We start from the raw sequence: 17629 nt of genomic DNA, 5'->3' as shown, positions 1-17629 counted from the left end.
GGAAATGCAAATTAAAACCGTAATGAGATATCACCTCATACTTGTTAGAATGGCTGGTATCAAAAAAATAATAAGTGTTGGTGACGATGTGGAGAAAAGGGAACATTTGTGCACTGTTGGTGGGAATGTAAATTGGTGTAACCACTATGGAAAATAATATGGAGGTTTCTTAAAAAATTAAAAATAGAAATACCATATGATCCAGCAATTCCACTAACTGGAAAACATTAACTTGAAAAGCTATATGGACCTCTGTGTTCATTGTAGCATCATGTTCAACAACAGAAGTTTGGATAAGTGGAAAAATATCATGCAGCTATTTAAAATAAAATATAGTGACTTGCACTGTTCTCCAAGATACAGTATGGTAAGTTGCAGAATCATCTGTGAAAAAAAGGATGGAAACCAATATATTTATTTTTTGCTTGTTTATGCATAAACAATTTCTGGAAAGATACCCAAGTATTGGTCTGCCACAACAAAATACCATAGACTGGGTGGCTTAAGTAACAGGTTCTTCCAGATGGTTCCAGTGCACCTTACCCTGTAACCCTCCTCTTAGCGTTCTGGGCCCATAAGGAACACAGTTTAGATGTAGGACTAAGAAAATCTCTCTCTTTCCTTCCTCAGACTTGCTCCTCACTTTCTGAATACTTTGGTCAGTATCACTGTGACATGTAGCTGCTTCCAGCATGTCCGTTGTTCTTCAGCTCACTCAGACTTGGAAATACAAACACAGAAACAACACACACACACACACACACACACACACACACCCCTTGCAACTTTCTCCTGAAGTTGGAGAAATCTATCTTCTGCTATGCTCCCCATTTCTTTTTAAAAAATATCTTTTTTAAAAAAAATCGATTTATTTATTTATTTATTTTAGAGAGAGGGGGAGAGACAGAGGTAGCCGGTAAGAGAATCTCACACTGCGCCCTGAGCGCCAGCCCATGGGAGGCTGGATCTCACCACCTTGAGATCCTGACCTGAGCCAAACTGAAGAGTCTCATGCATGCTTAACCGACTGAGCCACCAGGCACACCTATGTTTCTAACACAGATATAACACTCAAGGTTCTTAGCCATAACGTTTATTCATTTCATGCTCTTAAAAGGAACCTACAACGGTTACTCCAAATCTTTTGCACATCCTGCAGATCCCGTTTGTTTATCTTTTATGGCGAGAGGGAAAATATTTCACTCACTCGAATCTTTGTCAACATATTGCATCTGTTTATGAACCAAACCTTTCAAAGCTGTTCCCGCTGGAGCCCTCAGTGGGTATGCCAGTGAAATGCACCAAAGTCTCAGCTTTCTAGGGTGAGAGAGACTTGCATCTTTCCCAAAAGAGTAGGGAAGGAGGAGGAGGATGGAAAAGAGGGAGGAAAGAGAGGAGTCTAAACGGCCAGGCCATCATCCTCAGTCACTCAGGCTTGTAAGCGCCGGGACTCCTCATCTCCTCTGTGTTCGTGCCCTCTCCAGACAGCCAGTCGCCAGAGCCGGCCGTCCTGCCTTCTCCGCCACTTGAATGGGAATCCCCTTCATGCTGTTTCTACTATCACCTCTTTAATTTGCATCCTCAGCACTGGGCTCCAAGCGTATCACCCTCCCAATGGACTTTTCTACCACCACCTTCCCCATCTTCCTCCTCTTCCTGTCACACCCCATTATCAGACCAATTTTCACCAAACGTACCTTGTTCACCACACGGGACAAAGCCTTCCTTGGCTCCTCACTGCCCGTTAACTAAAGCTCAATAGTCGCCGCCTGGAATTCAAGGCTCTAAGCATTGTGGACTTAATTTACCTATCCTTCTGGCCTGTCTTCATAACATTAGCTTTTATTAAGCACTTACCACGGGTTAAGCACACTGTTAAGAGTTTCTAAATGTTATTCATCTGGAATCCCTTTCCAGGAAGCTGTGCCTCCTTTTTCCTGGGGTACTGTCTAGCTGTTTCTAATGAGAATCGAACCTGTGACATAGGCCAGCCAATCAGAGGATTCCCTGCCCTGCCACAGGCCAGCCAATCATAGAATTCCCTGTGCCGCCCCCCCACCCCCCCGCCAGGGGAGCAGAGCACTCTCGTTTCCCCCACCTCCACCCTTGGCTTTGAAAATTTGACTTGTAGGTAGGAAGGAGTGGATTTCTCTCATCTGGGATCTAGATCTACGCAAAGAACCAGAGAAGAACACAGGGAAGAGATGGAGAATGAGAGAAAGGGAAACCCGAGACATTGTTCTTCCATATCCCATGGCACCTTCAGCTAGCTCTAGCTCTGGACTTCTCCCACAGTGAGTCAAAAAAAAAGCCCCTTTCTTACTTTAGTTGGTTTGAATGTGGCCTGCTGCTCTTTGCAACTGAAAAGGTGACTAGAGCGCTTGCGGCTCATTTGACCTCACCGCTGAATTCAACCATTTTGATCAGGTAGTGATCCCAGAGACCTGTGAGTTGGGCGGGGCTTCCAGGTTTTTAAGTGATGAAGGTGGAATTTACAACCAGGTTGTCAGTTGCAGAGCGTGAGCTCTTAACGGTGCCTTCCAAGGCCGTTCCTCGAAATGTACCCATTATTTTCTGTGTGCCAGGCACGAGGCGGAGCACCAAACACGCCTGCTCTCAGCCTGTCAGCTGCACTGCCGCACACTGTGGCCTCACACGTGCCTGGATTTTTATTTCTGGACTTTTACTCAGGCTATTTTCTCCACCCAAACATGCTTTCTATCTTGCCTCTGCCTGGCAATATTCACTTACCCTTCAAGTCTTGAGTCAACTATCAGATTCTTCTGGAAGCCTTCGAGGTTACCTCATCCTGGAGCAGTTACTTCCTTCTTTGAGCTTTAAGGTCTTTGGCTTGAACACCCTGCCGGATGGGTGTCTCTGAGGGCTAATGGCATACTAACGTTAGGCGTTCTTAAGGAGGTTGGGGCAACTGGTGGTTTGAAGTCACCAGATTTCCACACCAGTCATTTTAAGGGTAACTGCACAATTCTGCACTTTTTTTTTTTTTTTTTTTTTGTAACAAGCAGTGCCAGTGTCATGGTTATAAGCAATAATTTTGGAGTCAGACAGAGCTGGCTTGGAATCTGGCTCTGCAGCCCCAGTGTGGGCAACCTTAAGCAGATTGCTTATTCTCTTGGAGAATTCCATCAGGCTCTGTGTTCAGCATGGAGTCTGCTTGTCCCTCTCCCTCTTCTTCTCCCAGCCCTGCTCATGCTCACCTGTGTTCTTTCTATCTCTCAAATAAGTAATAAAATCTTTTTCAAAAAATGTGAGTTGATTTGAACTTCATTTAAAAATGCGTTTTGGGGGGCATCTGGGTGGCTCAGTGGGTGAAAGCCTCTGTCTTCGGCTCAGGTCATGATCCCAGGGTCCTGGGATCGAGCCCCGCATCGGGCTCTCTGCTCAGCGGGGAGCCTGCTTCCTCCTCTTTCTCTGCCTGCTTCTCTGCCTACTTGTGATCTCCATCTGTTGAATAAATTAATAAAAAAATCTTTAAAAAAAAATAAAAATGCGTTCATGAATGTGTATAGATATTGGAATTATCATGAAGGTGGTCCCCAATGGCTAGATGCTAAAGTTGGGGATATACTGATCTCATTTAATATGCTTGGCCAGGTAGGCACTATTATGACCTTCAAGAGAAAACTTGAGCGGTTAAAAGAAAACTTAGGTGAAATAACTTGCCCTAGATCACGTAGATGGTAAGTGGTGGTTCTGACTCCACCTTTTTAAATTGGAGAAAGGTGTTGGAACTTCATTTGGTTGTCAACAAGGATAAGGCATGAAGCAGCACCTGAGCTGGGTCCTGAAGAATTAGTGGATTTAGGGGCGCCTGGGTGGCTCAGTCATTGAGCATCTGCCTTCCTCTCAGGTCATGATTCCAGGGTCCTGAGATTGAGCCCTGCCTTGGGCTCCCTGCTCAGTGGGAGGCCTGCTTCTCCCTCTCCCCCTGCTTGTGTTCCCTTTCTTGCTGTCTTTCTCTGTGTCAAATAAATACATAAAATCTTAAAAACAAAAACGAATTAGTGGATTTATCCAGTCAGTGAGGTGGCGACGGATTTCCAGTCTAAAGTAGTGGCGTGGGAAGAGGTATAGTGGTGTGAGTGAGCTCCCTGGGCTGTAGGGCTTTGACAAAGGAAGAGGAGGAAGTTCTCCCTGGGACGCTTCGTGTGGGGGGACCCAGAATGAGGTGGGGGTGCGAGTGGGGGTGCACTTGGAGACCAGTCCCAGCGGAGCCCCTGGGGACAGAGGCGATGGGGTCCCTGAAGTTGGAGGGAAGTGCGGTCATGGAAATGAGAGGGTGCCAAAGCAAGCTTTACTCCAGAATTTCCCCTCAGCATGCTCTGCCGGGCTTCTGCCGCGGAGGGACTTCAGTTCCGTAGCATGTGGCAGTCTGTCTAGAGCATGGGCAGGAACAGGTGTGACAGAGCCTGTGAGAATTGCCTTGCAAACCTCCTCTGGCAGGAACTCTGTGGGCAGCTGCCTGTCCCCCACCACACCAAATCCCCTTCCTGCTCTGTTGGTGATTTCTTAACCATGGGCAGAAAATCTGTTTTCATACATTTATTACTAACCTTATAATCAGATGCATACTTAGCATTTTATAAGAAGACTCTTGGTCAGTCTTTTTTTTCTTTGTTTTTGAGAGAGCAAAAGAGAAAGAGTACATGCACATGTCCACACAAGCTTAGGGGGGTTGGTGAGGGACAGAGAGAGAGGGAGAGAATCTTAGGCAGGCTCCACGTCCAGCAAGGAGCCTGAGATCGGGGCTTAAGATCATGACCTGAGCCAAAATAAAGAGTCAGGCGCCTAACTGACTGAGCCACCCGGGCACCACTGTGGGTCACTCTTTGCCCATCAGTTAACTTAATCACCGTTTGCTCATTGATTTCTCTCTCCAGTTTGTGGATACCTCTTAGGGACCTAGATGTAGCTCCAAGGAAACTTTGAACAAAGTCCAGGCTGAGATGAGGGTTGAGACCTGGAAGCCACGAGGCCACAGGACATCAGAATATTTATTTCCATGCCAGGGATTTCAAGTCACCCAATTCAACAACCAATCCATCTAGATTTAGAAGGATGCACAAACATTGTTTTTTCTTGGGCCCCTGCCTCTCTCCCCTCCCTATTCTACCTTCCCCTTTCTGCTTACTTGAAGAAATACACCTGCCCTGTATTTGTGTTAAAATGATCTCACTGGATTTCCAAGAGGATATGTGTGTTGTTAGCGGGCTCCTCTTTAGGAAATCCCAAGACTTGCCTAAGCTGTTGGTAGGGTTTGGAGCTAAGCCCTTTGTCTTCTTCCATTCATGTGTAGAGAAACTGGTGCTCTTAGGAAATTGCTTAAATTTTGTTTCATTAATCCCCGTTTGGATTATGTTCATTCATTCACTCAATACGTACTTACTGAGCACCTACTATATGCCAAAGTCCTTGCCCTCATGGAGTACATATTTTATAGCAGTGATATAACATTTTATATATGTATATGTGTGTGTGTGTGTGTATGTGTGTATATATATGTATACATATATATACATTTCAGGTTGAAGAAAAATAAAGCAGGGTAGTATAGTAAGGGGCTAGAGAGTGACTGATGCTGTAGGAGAAGCAGAGAAATATTCCAGAAGACTCAACATTTGAACAGTAACCTGACTGAAGTAAGAAAATGAGCTCTGGACCTCCCCAGAGACAGGGAAGTCTTAAGTGTTAAGCAGAGGAAACTGAACTCTTAGAAACAGAGAGTAGATTGGTGTTTTCCAGCAGGGAGGGTGGGGTTGGGAGAAATGGATGAAGATGGTCAAAGGGTTTAGACTTCCAGTGATAAGGTGAATTGTACACCTTAAAATACCACAATGTTCTGCCCAGATTGTTGGTGGGGATGATTGGTTTGTTTTTATTGTTGTGGCTGTTTTAGTTGGGAGAGGGAGTGTTTTTAAGGTGAAAAATAAATAGAAAGTCAAAGTGGAAAAAAAAAAGTTTCAAGTAGAGGGGACAGTTAGTGTGAAAGTGTGGGGACCGGAATGTGGTTTAGGATGAGCAAGGAGGCTGCAACAGAGTAGTTGAGAAGAAGGTGGGAAGTGAATCAGACGAGCAGACAGGGCCATGCCAGGACTTTGGGTTTTATTCTAATAGTGACAGAAAGCTGCCAAGCAAGGGAGTGTCTTGCTCTGAATTGTTATAAGGAGCTCTGTGGGCCAAGGGGGGAAGCATGGAGACCACTTAGAAGGATGTTGCATAATCCAGCTGGAGGTAATGATTTGGACAAGAAGGTTAGCAGTGGAGGTAGAGAGAAGTGTTCAGAATCAGGTTTTATCATTGAGACAGAGCAACCAGAATTTTCTAATGGAAAAGGGTGTGGAGTGTGAAAACATGAGGGGAATGAAAGAAGATACCAGGGGTTTTGGCCCAAAGCAACTGCTGCAAGAAGTGCCATTTACTGAGATGGGAAATGCCCGAGATGAGTGGGAATGAAGGTGGCCATGGTAAGTTTGAGGTGGCTTTTAGACCTGCAGACGAGGTATGGAGAAGATGGTGGTATTTGCAAGTCTGGAGTTCTGGGCTGAGGTCAGCTTGGACATGTGGATCTGGGAGTCATTAATCTATGAAAGCCGTAAGAGTAGATCATGGGTTGGCAGGCTTTTTCTGTAAAGGGCCAGATAGTAAATATTTGAGGCTTTGTAGACCATAGAGTCTGCCACAACTATTCAAGTCTGGCATTGTGGTATGAAGGCAAGCCACAGACAATATATGAAGGAATGAGTGTGACTGTGTTCCAATAAAACTTTATTTGCTAGAGCAGTAGCAGACCAGATTTGGCCCATGGACTGTAGTTGGCCAACTCTTGGACTACATTATGATATGGAGAGAGAATGTAAAAATAGAAGAGCTCAGAGCCCTGGGACCCTCTAACATTTAGAGAAACTGGGAAAAGGAGGAGGATCAAAGCGACTTAAGATAATAGCAAGCAGGAAAATAAGAGGGAAATTTCGAGACTGGGGAAGTACAGGTGACAAAGAAGATGTTTTAAGAAAGACAAACTGATATTGTGGTACCAGGAAACATTGTGAAACACTTTGAGATGGGGAAAAAAAATTTTTTTTGAATGCTCTTTGGATCATTCTTGGCCTTTTGACTAAGATCAAGTGTTTGCTCTTTGGGGTTATTCTCATGTTTCATTATTTTTGAACTATTTTGCGACTCTGTAAGTTGTAGAAAAATGACAATAATGCAAATGATTCTTGTCCATAGAAATGAATTGTGTTTAGTGGAATGCAATTGATGTATTGGTGGAATTGGTTAGATACAGTTGCCTGGTGGATAGACCATTTCTGCATCTATTTGTAGATTTGTACTAGCATTTCTTGCTGTGTTTATATGGCAGGGTTGTTGAATTCTTCTTTGAACAGAATGTAATATCTTATTGGTTCCCTTGCTAATTAATGAATAAAGTTACTGACTTGTTCATTTTATATTTTTATGTGAGTCATGATGATACCTTTTAAAAATACCTTTTAAAATTTTTCTTTACAATGAGCATTAAATAAAACAAGGACTGAGAATTGACCATTGGGTTTGGCAACATGGAGATTATGGTGTTTTGGTTAGAGCTCTTTTGGAGTAGTAGTAAAAGATTGATTGGAGCAGATTGTATAAAACTATAATAATAAAGACACTTGGGCACAGGGAAAAGGAAATAGATCAATAAAACAGATTCAGAGAGCCCAGAACAAACCCACACTATAAAGAAACTATAGATGTTGAGGTGGCAATGCAGAGAAAAGGGTAGCATATTCAATAAATGGGGCTGGGACAATTTTTTATATGCATAGAAAAAACCCAAAATTGGATCTCCCTTTTTTTTTTTTTTTAAAGACCTATTCATTTATTTATTTGAAAGAGAGAGAATACAAGAGGAGGAAGGTCGGAGGGAGAAGCAGACTCCTGGCTGAGCTGGGAACCTGATGCAGGACTTGATCCTGGGACTCCAGGATCATGACCTGAGCCAAAGGCAGTCACTTAACCAACTGGATTGCCATCTTAAACCAAACAATCTCTTCTGGTGCATTTAAGACCTAAATGAGAAAAGCTGAAAGCTAAAATTTTTAGAAGAAAATATAACAATATTTTTGTAACCTCATGATAAAGCAAAAATTTTTAAGCAAATTACAAAATCACAAGTTCTAAAGGAAAATATTTATGAATTTGATTTCATTAAAATAAGAAATACCCCTTCTGATCACTGAAAAACATAAATAGGTTGAAAATACAATTTCTCATAACCCGCAACTGTCAGAGGAGAGTTATCTAGAATATACTAGTAGGTGAGGGAAGTAATTTGGGAGTGGGCTTTCCTGTTTTTCAAATCCTGTTCGAGTACAGGTTTCTTATTGCTACTATTCTGCTTGAGTCTCTACCCAGAGAGTTCCTTTGCTCTTTGGGAAACATAAAAGCTTGAACATGGTCTGCCAAATCCTGTCACTTCTTGGGGTCATCACAATCCATTCTTCAGGCTCTGCTCTTGGGGACTCTGTCCTGGCGCCCAAACGGTTGGCCTTCTCAGAGAAAGCGGTGTTTGTCCTGGTCAAGAGTGTAGTCCAGAAAAGTTCATAGAAAAGCCAAGTTCTGCAGTACACCATTTCGCCCTCAAGTTTGAGAGCCAAGCTTGGAAGGCGCCTCTTTTCAAATATGCCAGGTCTTTGCAGCCCCCAAACCTAACCCAGGCCTGGGCATTCCTGCCTTGGACTGTCTTCCTGCCTTGGCACTACGTGGACCTCGAAAGAGAGGCGACCAGTAGGATGGGGTGTGTGCGGAGGGTCGGACTGGGAGGCGGGGAGGAAGCGGGTGCGACGGTGTGCTCTCGGGACCACAGCGCTCCCGGGACGAGGCCGCCGCGGCGGGGAGAGCCGGCGCCGAGGAGCGAGCAAGCCAGCCCGGCCCGTGCGCGCTGCCCGCACCCTGTGGCGCGCGGGGGACACAGACTGCCCTGCTGGCCCCCCGGGGTGCGGCTGGCTGGGGCGGGGAGGAGAGGGGCGGGGCGGGGCGCGGTGCCTCCGGCCCCGGGCGCTCGGCGAGCTCGGAGTGTCCAACTTGGGAGCGCAGTGCACGGCGGCACCATGCGGTCCCACAATTTGGAGCCGATTTTTGACCGCGTGGGGCACTTCGGCAGGTAGGGAGCTGGGGTTGGGGAGGAGGAGGGACGACTGGCGGAGGGGAGCGGGAGCCACGTGGAGGAGGCGCCGGTGGGGTCTGTTTCTTTCCGTTGCGGTGGGGTTCTCGCGCGGCGCTAGCGATCCGAAAACCTGTCCCGCTGCTCTCGTGGGGAAGACGGGAGACCCGCGTCCAGACTGCTGACTCTGACCTGGCCTTGTCCTCTCGGGTCTGGCACCGGGACCTCCTCTACAGTGAGCAGAGGGGCCCCGGGGCTGGCCCTGCGGGTGGTGAGTGCGGGCCCCGGCCGGCCCGCCTGCTGCGACAGGTGGGACCTGGGGCGCGTCCTCTGCGGGAGCCGGAGTCCCCAGGCCCGGCCGGAGACGCCCGGTCACCCTAGTAGAGGAGTGCCTGCCTGTCCCTGGCGGCCGGTTTCTCTGGTCCGCCAAACCGGCTCCTCTTTCACTTTCCCAGACAAGTGGCTGTCCAGCTCAGCCCTATAGGGTCTCCCTCTGTGCCTGGCAGGGAGTGCCCCAGGAACAACCGTTAGTCAGATTTTCTTGCCATTTATAGAAACCTAACAAGTGCCACGTACATTGTGTCGAGTGGTTGCACACAGTGCTTCGTCTGATGTCCTTGCAGAGAAAGTGTTTGCATCCTTAATGATTGGGAAACTGAGGCTGGTCCAGCAAGGGACCCACAGACACCCTACACTGGGACCCACATGGAGCCACTTGACAACCTCCTTTCATTTGTAAAATTAATTAAGACATTAAAATATTTCATTCACTTGTTCATGGAGAAACGCTCCTCTGTCTGACCCAGAAAGTTTTGGGGAGGAGAGGCAGCCGGGTCCGCGGCCATACAGCATGATCATCCGAAATTGGAGCGGAGTCCGAATCCTGGCCTGCCTCTTACTTCTAATATGATTCTGGGAATACTGTGCCTCAGTTTCCTATCCCCAGAACAGGAATCACAGTCATTCCTGCCTTACCTCTCTCCCGGGCTTGTAGTGAGGAGATGACGCAGTGCTGCTCTCTAAGTTGGATGCTGCACAGAAGTTGGTTATTCTTCTGTGTCCAGCCCCCAGAAAGGGGGTTAAGCGGTGAGCGGAGGGGAAAGAGGCCCCAGTTGTCCTCCCCTTCCTCCTGTTCTGCTGTGTCAGAAGCTCTTTGCACCTGTTACCTGCAGTCTTCACTACAGCTCCCCAAGATTGGTGGCATCCCTCATTTTACACAGGAGAAAGCTGGGGCTTGTGCCTCCCTCTTGGATCTAGTAATCCGAGGGTAGGGTTGGATGTCACCAGATATCCATCAGCTTCCACAGCCCACGCTGTCAACTGTGATGCTCTCCTGAGCACTACAGATACCAACCCCAGGGCTCTACAGGGTATTTATACATTATCTTGTTTTATCTTTCTTGAAGCAGAACAGCATGGGGGTTACGAGATCGGCTCTGGGGTTGGAGGTCTGAATTCCAGGCCTGGCTCTACCACATGCTAACTCTCTGGCTGTGAGCGTTTTACTAACTATGTCCTCACCTGTAGAATGGGGATAATAATAGCACTCTAGGTATTAATTTCAAGGGTTCCACGGGCAGCCTCTCATTCATCCTTGTAGTAGCCCTATGAGGTAAGAGGGAGTAATACCATTCTCTCCCTCTGTATTTTAGGGATTCACTTGGGTCATTATATCAGTTGGTGTTTGGCTACCAAAGAGACCCCTCAGTTGGAAGTTTGTCCCTCTCCAGTAACTGTTCAGGGGAGGTTCTGTCCTGTGGGATCATCCAGGGACCCAAGTGGCTGAGGCAGGTCTGTCGTCCACAGCATGGGGGCTCTCCCTCTGTGCTTGAAGCATCTGCCCTCGTTGTCCTCACCCACATGGGTCAGATGAAGGTCTGCATGGTGGGAGAAGAGGAGAATGGATTGGGGGAGACAACTCTTAGCCAGCCATGGACATGTACATCAAAGTTTTAACATTCAGTATGTTCTCAGTAAGGCATGGCTGGTACTGTTACCTGGGTCCTCAAGCTGTGGGAACAGTTGGCTTATGAAAGCAGCATGTAGCAAGGTAAGGGTAACAAGCTTACAGAAGAAGGTAAAACAAACAAACAAACAAACAAACAGTGTGACCAGAGCACAGGACATCCCGTTTTCTCTGATATTTGCTCTAATTGTACTCTTTATTGTTTATAAATAGAAAGGGAAGTCATTGTGTTTTGTTATTAGCCTTCTTTTAAGGAAACCTAGTGACAATGTTAAGTAGAGAACCCTAATTATCTTTCATTTCTCATTAGTCATTTCTAGGGTGAGGAAGCACTATCCTAATCACCTTTAAGAGAGGAAAGCAGGGCACTTAAGAATTAAAAAGCCATTCCAGGTCTTGTCCTGCAGCCGTTAACTGAAGTTGCATAAATTTTGACTTATGGCCCCTGTGAGAGGGAATTGAGGAATCACACTCAGGCATCTATGCTGGGATAGACAGAGAACGTGGACGCCCAAGTCGTCTTGATTTAAGGAGAGAAAGGATTTGAAATATCAGAGTGGGAATGTGGAGCCTATAGCTGATTTACATCTATGGACACAGGTAGTTTTGTTTTGCCTTTTTTTTTTTTTTCTTTTTCTTTTTCAGTATCTGAAGCTGTTTACGTTCTTCCCTTTTGACTTTGCCTTAGGAACATCATAGTTAGCTCTTCTATGCACTGACAGCATGCCATAATGCTGTACATGTATTAACTGTCTTCAGTCCCAGAACAACCCTATTTTCAGATAAGGAAACTGAGGCAGAGAAAGTTTAATGAGTAAGCTTAAGGAGTTTGTAAGTAACAGACACAAGATTCAAATCTTGGCAGTCTGGCTCTGGAGTCCCTACTCTTAACCTTAACGCTCTTAACGCTGGGCTGGCACCCATTAGGCTTCTTTGTACAGAATAATATAAATCTAGGACTGACAGTCATTTCTTCACCTGTCACCCAAGTTATAGAGGTCCATTTTCTAGGGGTTCTGGTCATCTTTGTTTTCCTTTGCTTCTGGGTTTTCTGCCCATTGTGTCTGTATGATTGTTTTTCCATTAGTCTGTCTCTCTAGCTGCGAACACGGTGGTGTGTTGTACCTGTTAGTATTATCCTGCAGGGGCCTTAGGTTGGGCCCATGGGTAAGACCTGATGCACAACAGTCTTTGTAAGGGTGACAGTGATATGTCACAATGCTAGATGCCTAGGGAAGTAGGGTCTTGTTTTTTTTTTAAGAAGTTCTTCTTGCAACAGGGAAAGGGAAGTTTGAATTGAAAGGATACTCTGGATCTTTCTGGCACATACAATGCATAGTTATGTGAACTAGCTTGGACTGTTCAGAGACTCCTAGGTGGTTTATTATTTCTGGATTAGGAAGTATGAGGCTGAGAGAAGGAAGGGGAGAGGTAAGCTCACAATCATCCCCAAGAACGTTTTTGTGTGGCATGCTATGGAGTTCAGGTGTTAGGAAGGTCACCTTGCAGAATGGACGTTGGAAGGGTGGGAGTTTGGGCAGAGCCCAGAGAAGACCTAGGGAAGAGCCCAGGGGAGATAAGGAGGGTCTGGATCGAGGCAGGGGAGGGGGGAATGTGAACAGGGAGGACTAGACAGTTTTAACAGGTGGAATTGACAGGACCTCCTGCTTATGGAGGAGAAGTGGGAAGGCCCTCTCGGCCTTCCACCCCATGCCCCATATTTCTGCTTTGTGTAGATGATGGTGTCTGAAACTCAGAAACAGTTACACACTCCAGCTGGGGCAGGCTTGGGGCTGGGATCTATTTGAGAGTGTTCTGAGTTCCACATGGGATTTCTGGGTTGAGACATTTAATCGGCATTTGGATAAATAATATATTGCTCAACAAGAGGCCTCCTTGTCAGCATGGATTGGGTGGCCATTCAGGGCTGAAATCCAACTGGTAGGCACCAGGTGGACAGACTGGGTGTGACTTGGTACCCATTCCAATCGTGCCTCGGCAGGGTATTGGTGACTCCTTTTCCTGCTCTCTGGGGCTTGTAGATATAAAATGTTTAAGTTGATATATTACATATACACAGAAAAGTATACACTGTAATCTGCAACCTGATGAATTACCATGAAGTACCACTGCCAGACCACCCATTCTCACACCCTCTCCCAAGCACTTCCCCCACCCCCACTCACTACTGTCCTCATATCTGCTGCCATAGGCGAGTTTTGCCTGATTCTAAAGATTTTATTTATTTACTTGAGAGAGAGAGAGAGAGAAAGAGAGAGAGAGAGAGAGAGAGAGAGAGAGAGCATGAGCACAGATGGAGAGGGAGAGGCAGGGAGCCTGATGTGAGGCTCAATCCCAGAACCCTGGGTTCATGACCTGAGCTGAAGGCAGATACTTAACCAGCTGAGGCACCCAGGTACCCCTAGTTTTACCTGTTTCCAAATTGTATATAAATAGAGTAAAAAATCAGGTACTTTTGGTCTGGCTTCTTTTGTTCAACATCATATATGGGAGATTCACCCATACCGTATGTCACAGTACTTTGTTGATTTCCACTGGTGGACAGTGTGTCGTGGCACGGATATTCCATGATTTATTCATCTGCTGTTAATAGACATCTAGATCGTCTCCAGGTTTGGCTTATCACATGTAGTTTGTCTTGTCTACATCGTTTAAGGTGTAGTATGAGGGTGAGAGAAGGAAGGGGAGACATAAGCTCACAATCATCCCCAAGAACGTTTTTTTATGGCATGCTAAGGAGTTCAGATATTAGGGGGGTCACTCTGCAGAACAGAAGGTGCGTTGTAAGGGCAGGAGTTTGTACCCACATTCTGTTGGATGCCTACTGGGGAGAGGAATCACTCTGTTGCTGAGTGTGCCTGTGGTCAGCTGCCAAACAGAATCGCAAAGTAGTTGTAACACATTATGCCTCACAGGCTGTTTGTGAGAGTTCCAGTGGCTCCACGACAGTTGTTAAGTATTTCAGATGTCAAACCTTGGATCGACAGATTGTTCAGCCAGAGAATTTGATTTCCTAGGGTAGTGTTTCTCATCCATATCAGGATCTCTTAGGAAACTTTTAAATCTTATATAGAGTTCTGGATCCTACCTCAGACCTCCTGAAATACAGTCACTAGGGGTGGGAGAAGACAAATCCTAACTTCAGAGGCCTGCCAGGGTGGGTGGTGTGTGTGTGTGTGTGTGTGTGTGTGTGTGTGTGTGTGTAGGGAGTTTGAGTGTTGACTGTGGGGTTCAGGCTGCCAGGGGAAGGAGTTCAAACCAGGAAGGCAGCAATGAACTAGAGAAGCTGGTGGGATCCGAAGACCGGGTACCTGGTTGGTGCTGGGAATGGGGTCAACGGGAAGGACTAGAGGAGCTGGGAAGGGGGGAGGTGATGGTCAGTGGAATGTGAACTTTTCAATGGTGGAACCATTCTAGGGGATGAAACTATTTAGGTACCAACCCAGGTGCTAAAGTGCGTGAGCCAAAACCCAGTGACCAGGACAAGGCCGAATAAAGTTATGCATATAGCAAGCTACAGGTGTAAACGGGGGGAGGGAAACAGGAAACCTCTGCTGTGCAAGAACAGGCCCATCTAGAATCTGCCTGACAGAAGCAGAACCACTCAGATGGGATTCTCGAATAGGCCCCTTCTAGCTAGTGATCATCCTTAACAGGCTGGGAAATGCTTCCTGAGAGATTGCCAGGGAGGGAAGAAAAACCTCCTGAATTCATCAGCCTGTTGCCTGGGGGCCGGTAACCCACCAACATTGCCAGGTGCTTATAGGTAGCTCAGTGTGTGCAGGCCAAGGGCAGAGCCTTGACCCTGGGACTCTACGTGACATCTAGGAACCTGTGCCTGGGGGTTAGTGACCTGGAGGGCTGGGGGGCTCCCACACTACCCTTTCAAGCTATGGTCTTAGCCTCTCGGGATCTTTTGAGTCTCAACAGGTCAGGCTTGTCTTTCCAGCCTGCTGTTCCTATCCAGTCCCTCTGTGTGGACTCGGTGAGCTCTTCTCTTGGTTGCCCATCCTCCAGAGACCCTGAGAATAGTATCTGTGTGTTCTCCCTCCCTTTCTGCTGCTAGAAAAAAGTCACTTGATTCTGGCTTACCTTTAGCTTTGTGTTTTTCTCTTCTGAACTAGCTGCTGGGGCCAGTGCCAGATCCAGAGTTGAATTTTGAAATTGTGGCCAGCTCCAGCATGTGGCGTCCTGATAGCTACAGCCCACTAAGTTGATTCCATTTTACTTTTTTTTTTTTTTTTTTTTTAAATCTACGCAAGGTTCTATGAGAAGTGAGGATGCCACGTACCATCTTGGCAGTGGTCCCTGAGGACTTGGGGGGTTGCCTGCTTGCTGACTTCACATCACCACTTCTGCGACTTTGCTAAGCCTTGCCAACTTGTGATAGCCTTCAGAGTGGGGTGTGTCCATCTCGTGGTGGGCCAAGATGGTCTTTTGGAGAACCACAGAAAACACCCATTTTACATATGAACGTGTGTATACAAGTAAATATATATGTGAATTTTTATTTCAATATGCACAAGGTGTTAATTTAGTATATAAATATTATATATCCATATATGTTCATTTTATACATCTCTGCACACACATACACACACTCTTTTTTTTTTTTTTTGCTGATGGAGAACCCAGCCAAAAAAATACTTTCTCAAAATTCTTTATACACTGGCCTCTTGAGCACCTCTCTTTACCAGAGGCATTGAGGACACATTAACCTCAGTGCTGTTCACTTGAACCCCGAGGGATTCTGGGACATTCTACAGACACCACACTACACACCAGGCAAGGTGCTATAGGAGAGTCAAAAGTGGCTGCATTACAGTTTCTACCTTTATGGGACTTTCTTTCAACCTATTATGGGCCTTTTATTGTTATTGATTTGGTAGAGAAATAGAAAACGTTCACCTGGTGTTCTCTAAAAACTCAACATAAAGAACAGGAGTGCACTTAAGCCGTCTGTCGTGGCCAGAGAAGAGAAAGCAATGGGAGAGAACATGAGTAAATGACCGGTGTTTCGTTTTGGGGGGATGAGAAGAGTGGAGAGAAAATACCACAGGGGGAACAGGCAAGGCCAGCAATTCTCACAATGTGCCCTGTGCCATCTCAGGGTCTGCAAGGTCCAAATCACTGTCATGGTAACACAGAGACATTAGTTGCCATCTTTACTCTCATTTTTCATGAAGATACAATAGACTTCCAGAGGCTAGCTGAAGTGTAAAAATGTATCAGATGGAATGCAGACACTGACTGGAGAAACTAGGGGTCTTCTTTTAATCTAAGTGGTGTGTGTGTGTAGGGGGGTATTGAAGATTTTATTTTTAAGCAACTTCCACACCCAATGTGGGGCTCAAACTCACAACCCCAAGATCCAGAGTCACACGTTCCACCGACTAAGCCAGCCAGGTGCCCCATTTTTATAAGTTTTAAATGCAAAATGCCACCATTCTTACTAATGTTGTTTCATTTTGTTTTGAAAACTATAGCTGTATGTTCTTTAATGTTAACATGCAATGGGCTTATTAATATGTTTGAGCGGATGAATAAATATTTAAAGTGTTCTCCATTTTAATTTCTAATACATACTGGCAACTCACATAAAGACAAAGCCCTTGGGATCCTCAAGATTTCTAAGAATATAAGGCCTCCTGAGAACAAAAAGTTTGAGAACAAGGGAGCTAAAGGATGGTCGGAAGTGCCTTCCAGGGAGGGGGAGCTCCAGGACCAGGTGGGTGGGCAGCTCTGAGAAGTAGGCAGGGAGATGAAGATCATGGATGTCAACAGCGCCATTTGGCATCGATGTGCTCTGACGGCAGCAGTCTTTGTTTCCAGTTCAGTGGAATCATTGTTGTGTCTCCTGGTGGAAACATTCTTCCCTCTGGAGCCAAGATCTTTGGCTAGCAGAGCATAAGGATGTGGGAACAGAAAGCAACAATTTTGTTAACGGGTCCTTAGGTGTGACAGTGAGTGGTATAACTCCCATTTCCACCCCTTGATTCCTAGACTCATGAGTGCGAGAAATAGCACCATATATTGGAGCCTGATTCAGAGCATACACAGCTTTCTAGAGAATCTCATCCTAGCCCTGCATGTTATTGCCACCTAGCTGGCTTTGTAATTGAGTCTTCAAAAGGCTAGTCCACCATTCTCTCAAATCAACTGCTTCAGGATAGTAGGGAATGTGGTGACATCAGTAAGTGGTATGAGCAGGGGCCCGCTGCCATATTTCTTCTGCTGTGAAGTGAGTTTCTTCATCATAAGCAGTGCTGTGTGGGATACCCCAGTGGTAGACAGAGCATTCTGTAAGTCTCGTAGTTTTGGCCGAAGCATTGTGCAGGGAAGGCAAGTCTATACCCAGTGTCTGTTCTAGTCAGGACAAAGTGTTGCCCACATGGTTCTGCACAGTAAGCAGACACTCACCCCAGCCGTGGTGCCATACTGGGGCTCAGTGTTGCTCTCTGCTGCTGGCAGAT

General features: G+C 46.2%; 1 protein-coding gene across 1 annotated transcript in view; it reads left to right on the top strand.

The window, feature by feature from the left end:
* The first annotated feature begins 9041 nt into the window (after positions 1 to 9041).
* Positions 9042 to 17629, top strand: part of SLC22A16 (solute carrier family 22 member 16) — a 42303-nt gene continuing 33715 nt past the window's right edge. Inside the window, exon 1 of the mRNA XM_032858315.1 lies at positions 9042 to 9169. Coding sequence (XP_032714206.1) covers positions 9117 to 9169 — 53 coding nt within the window. The 5' untranslated portion in view covers positions 9042 to 9116. The remainder of the gene's footprint in view (positions 9170 to 17629) is intronic.

This window comes from Lontra canadensis, unplaced genomic scaffold (assembly GCF_010015895.1).
Source record: "Lontra canadensis isolate GAN:19392208 unplaced genomic scaffold, GSC_riverotter_1.0 scaffold14, whole genome shotgun sequence".
In the NCBI taxonomy this organism is placed as follows: Eukaryota; Metazoa; Chordata; class Mammalia; order Carnivora; family Mustelidae; genus Lontra; species Lontra canadensis.
The sequence above is the reverse complement of the archived record's forward strand: the minus strand, read 5'-3'. Positions and strand labels throughout refer to the sequence as shown.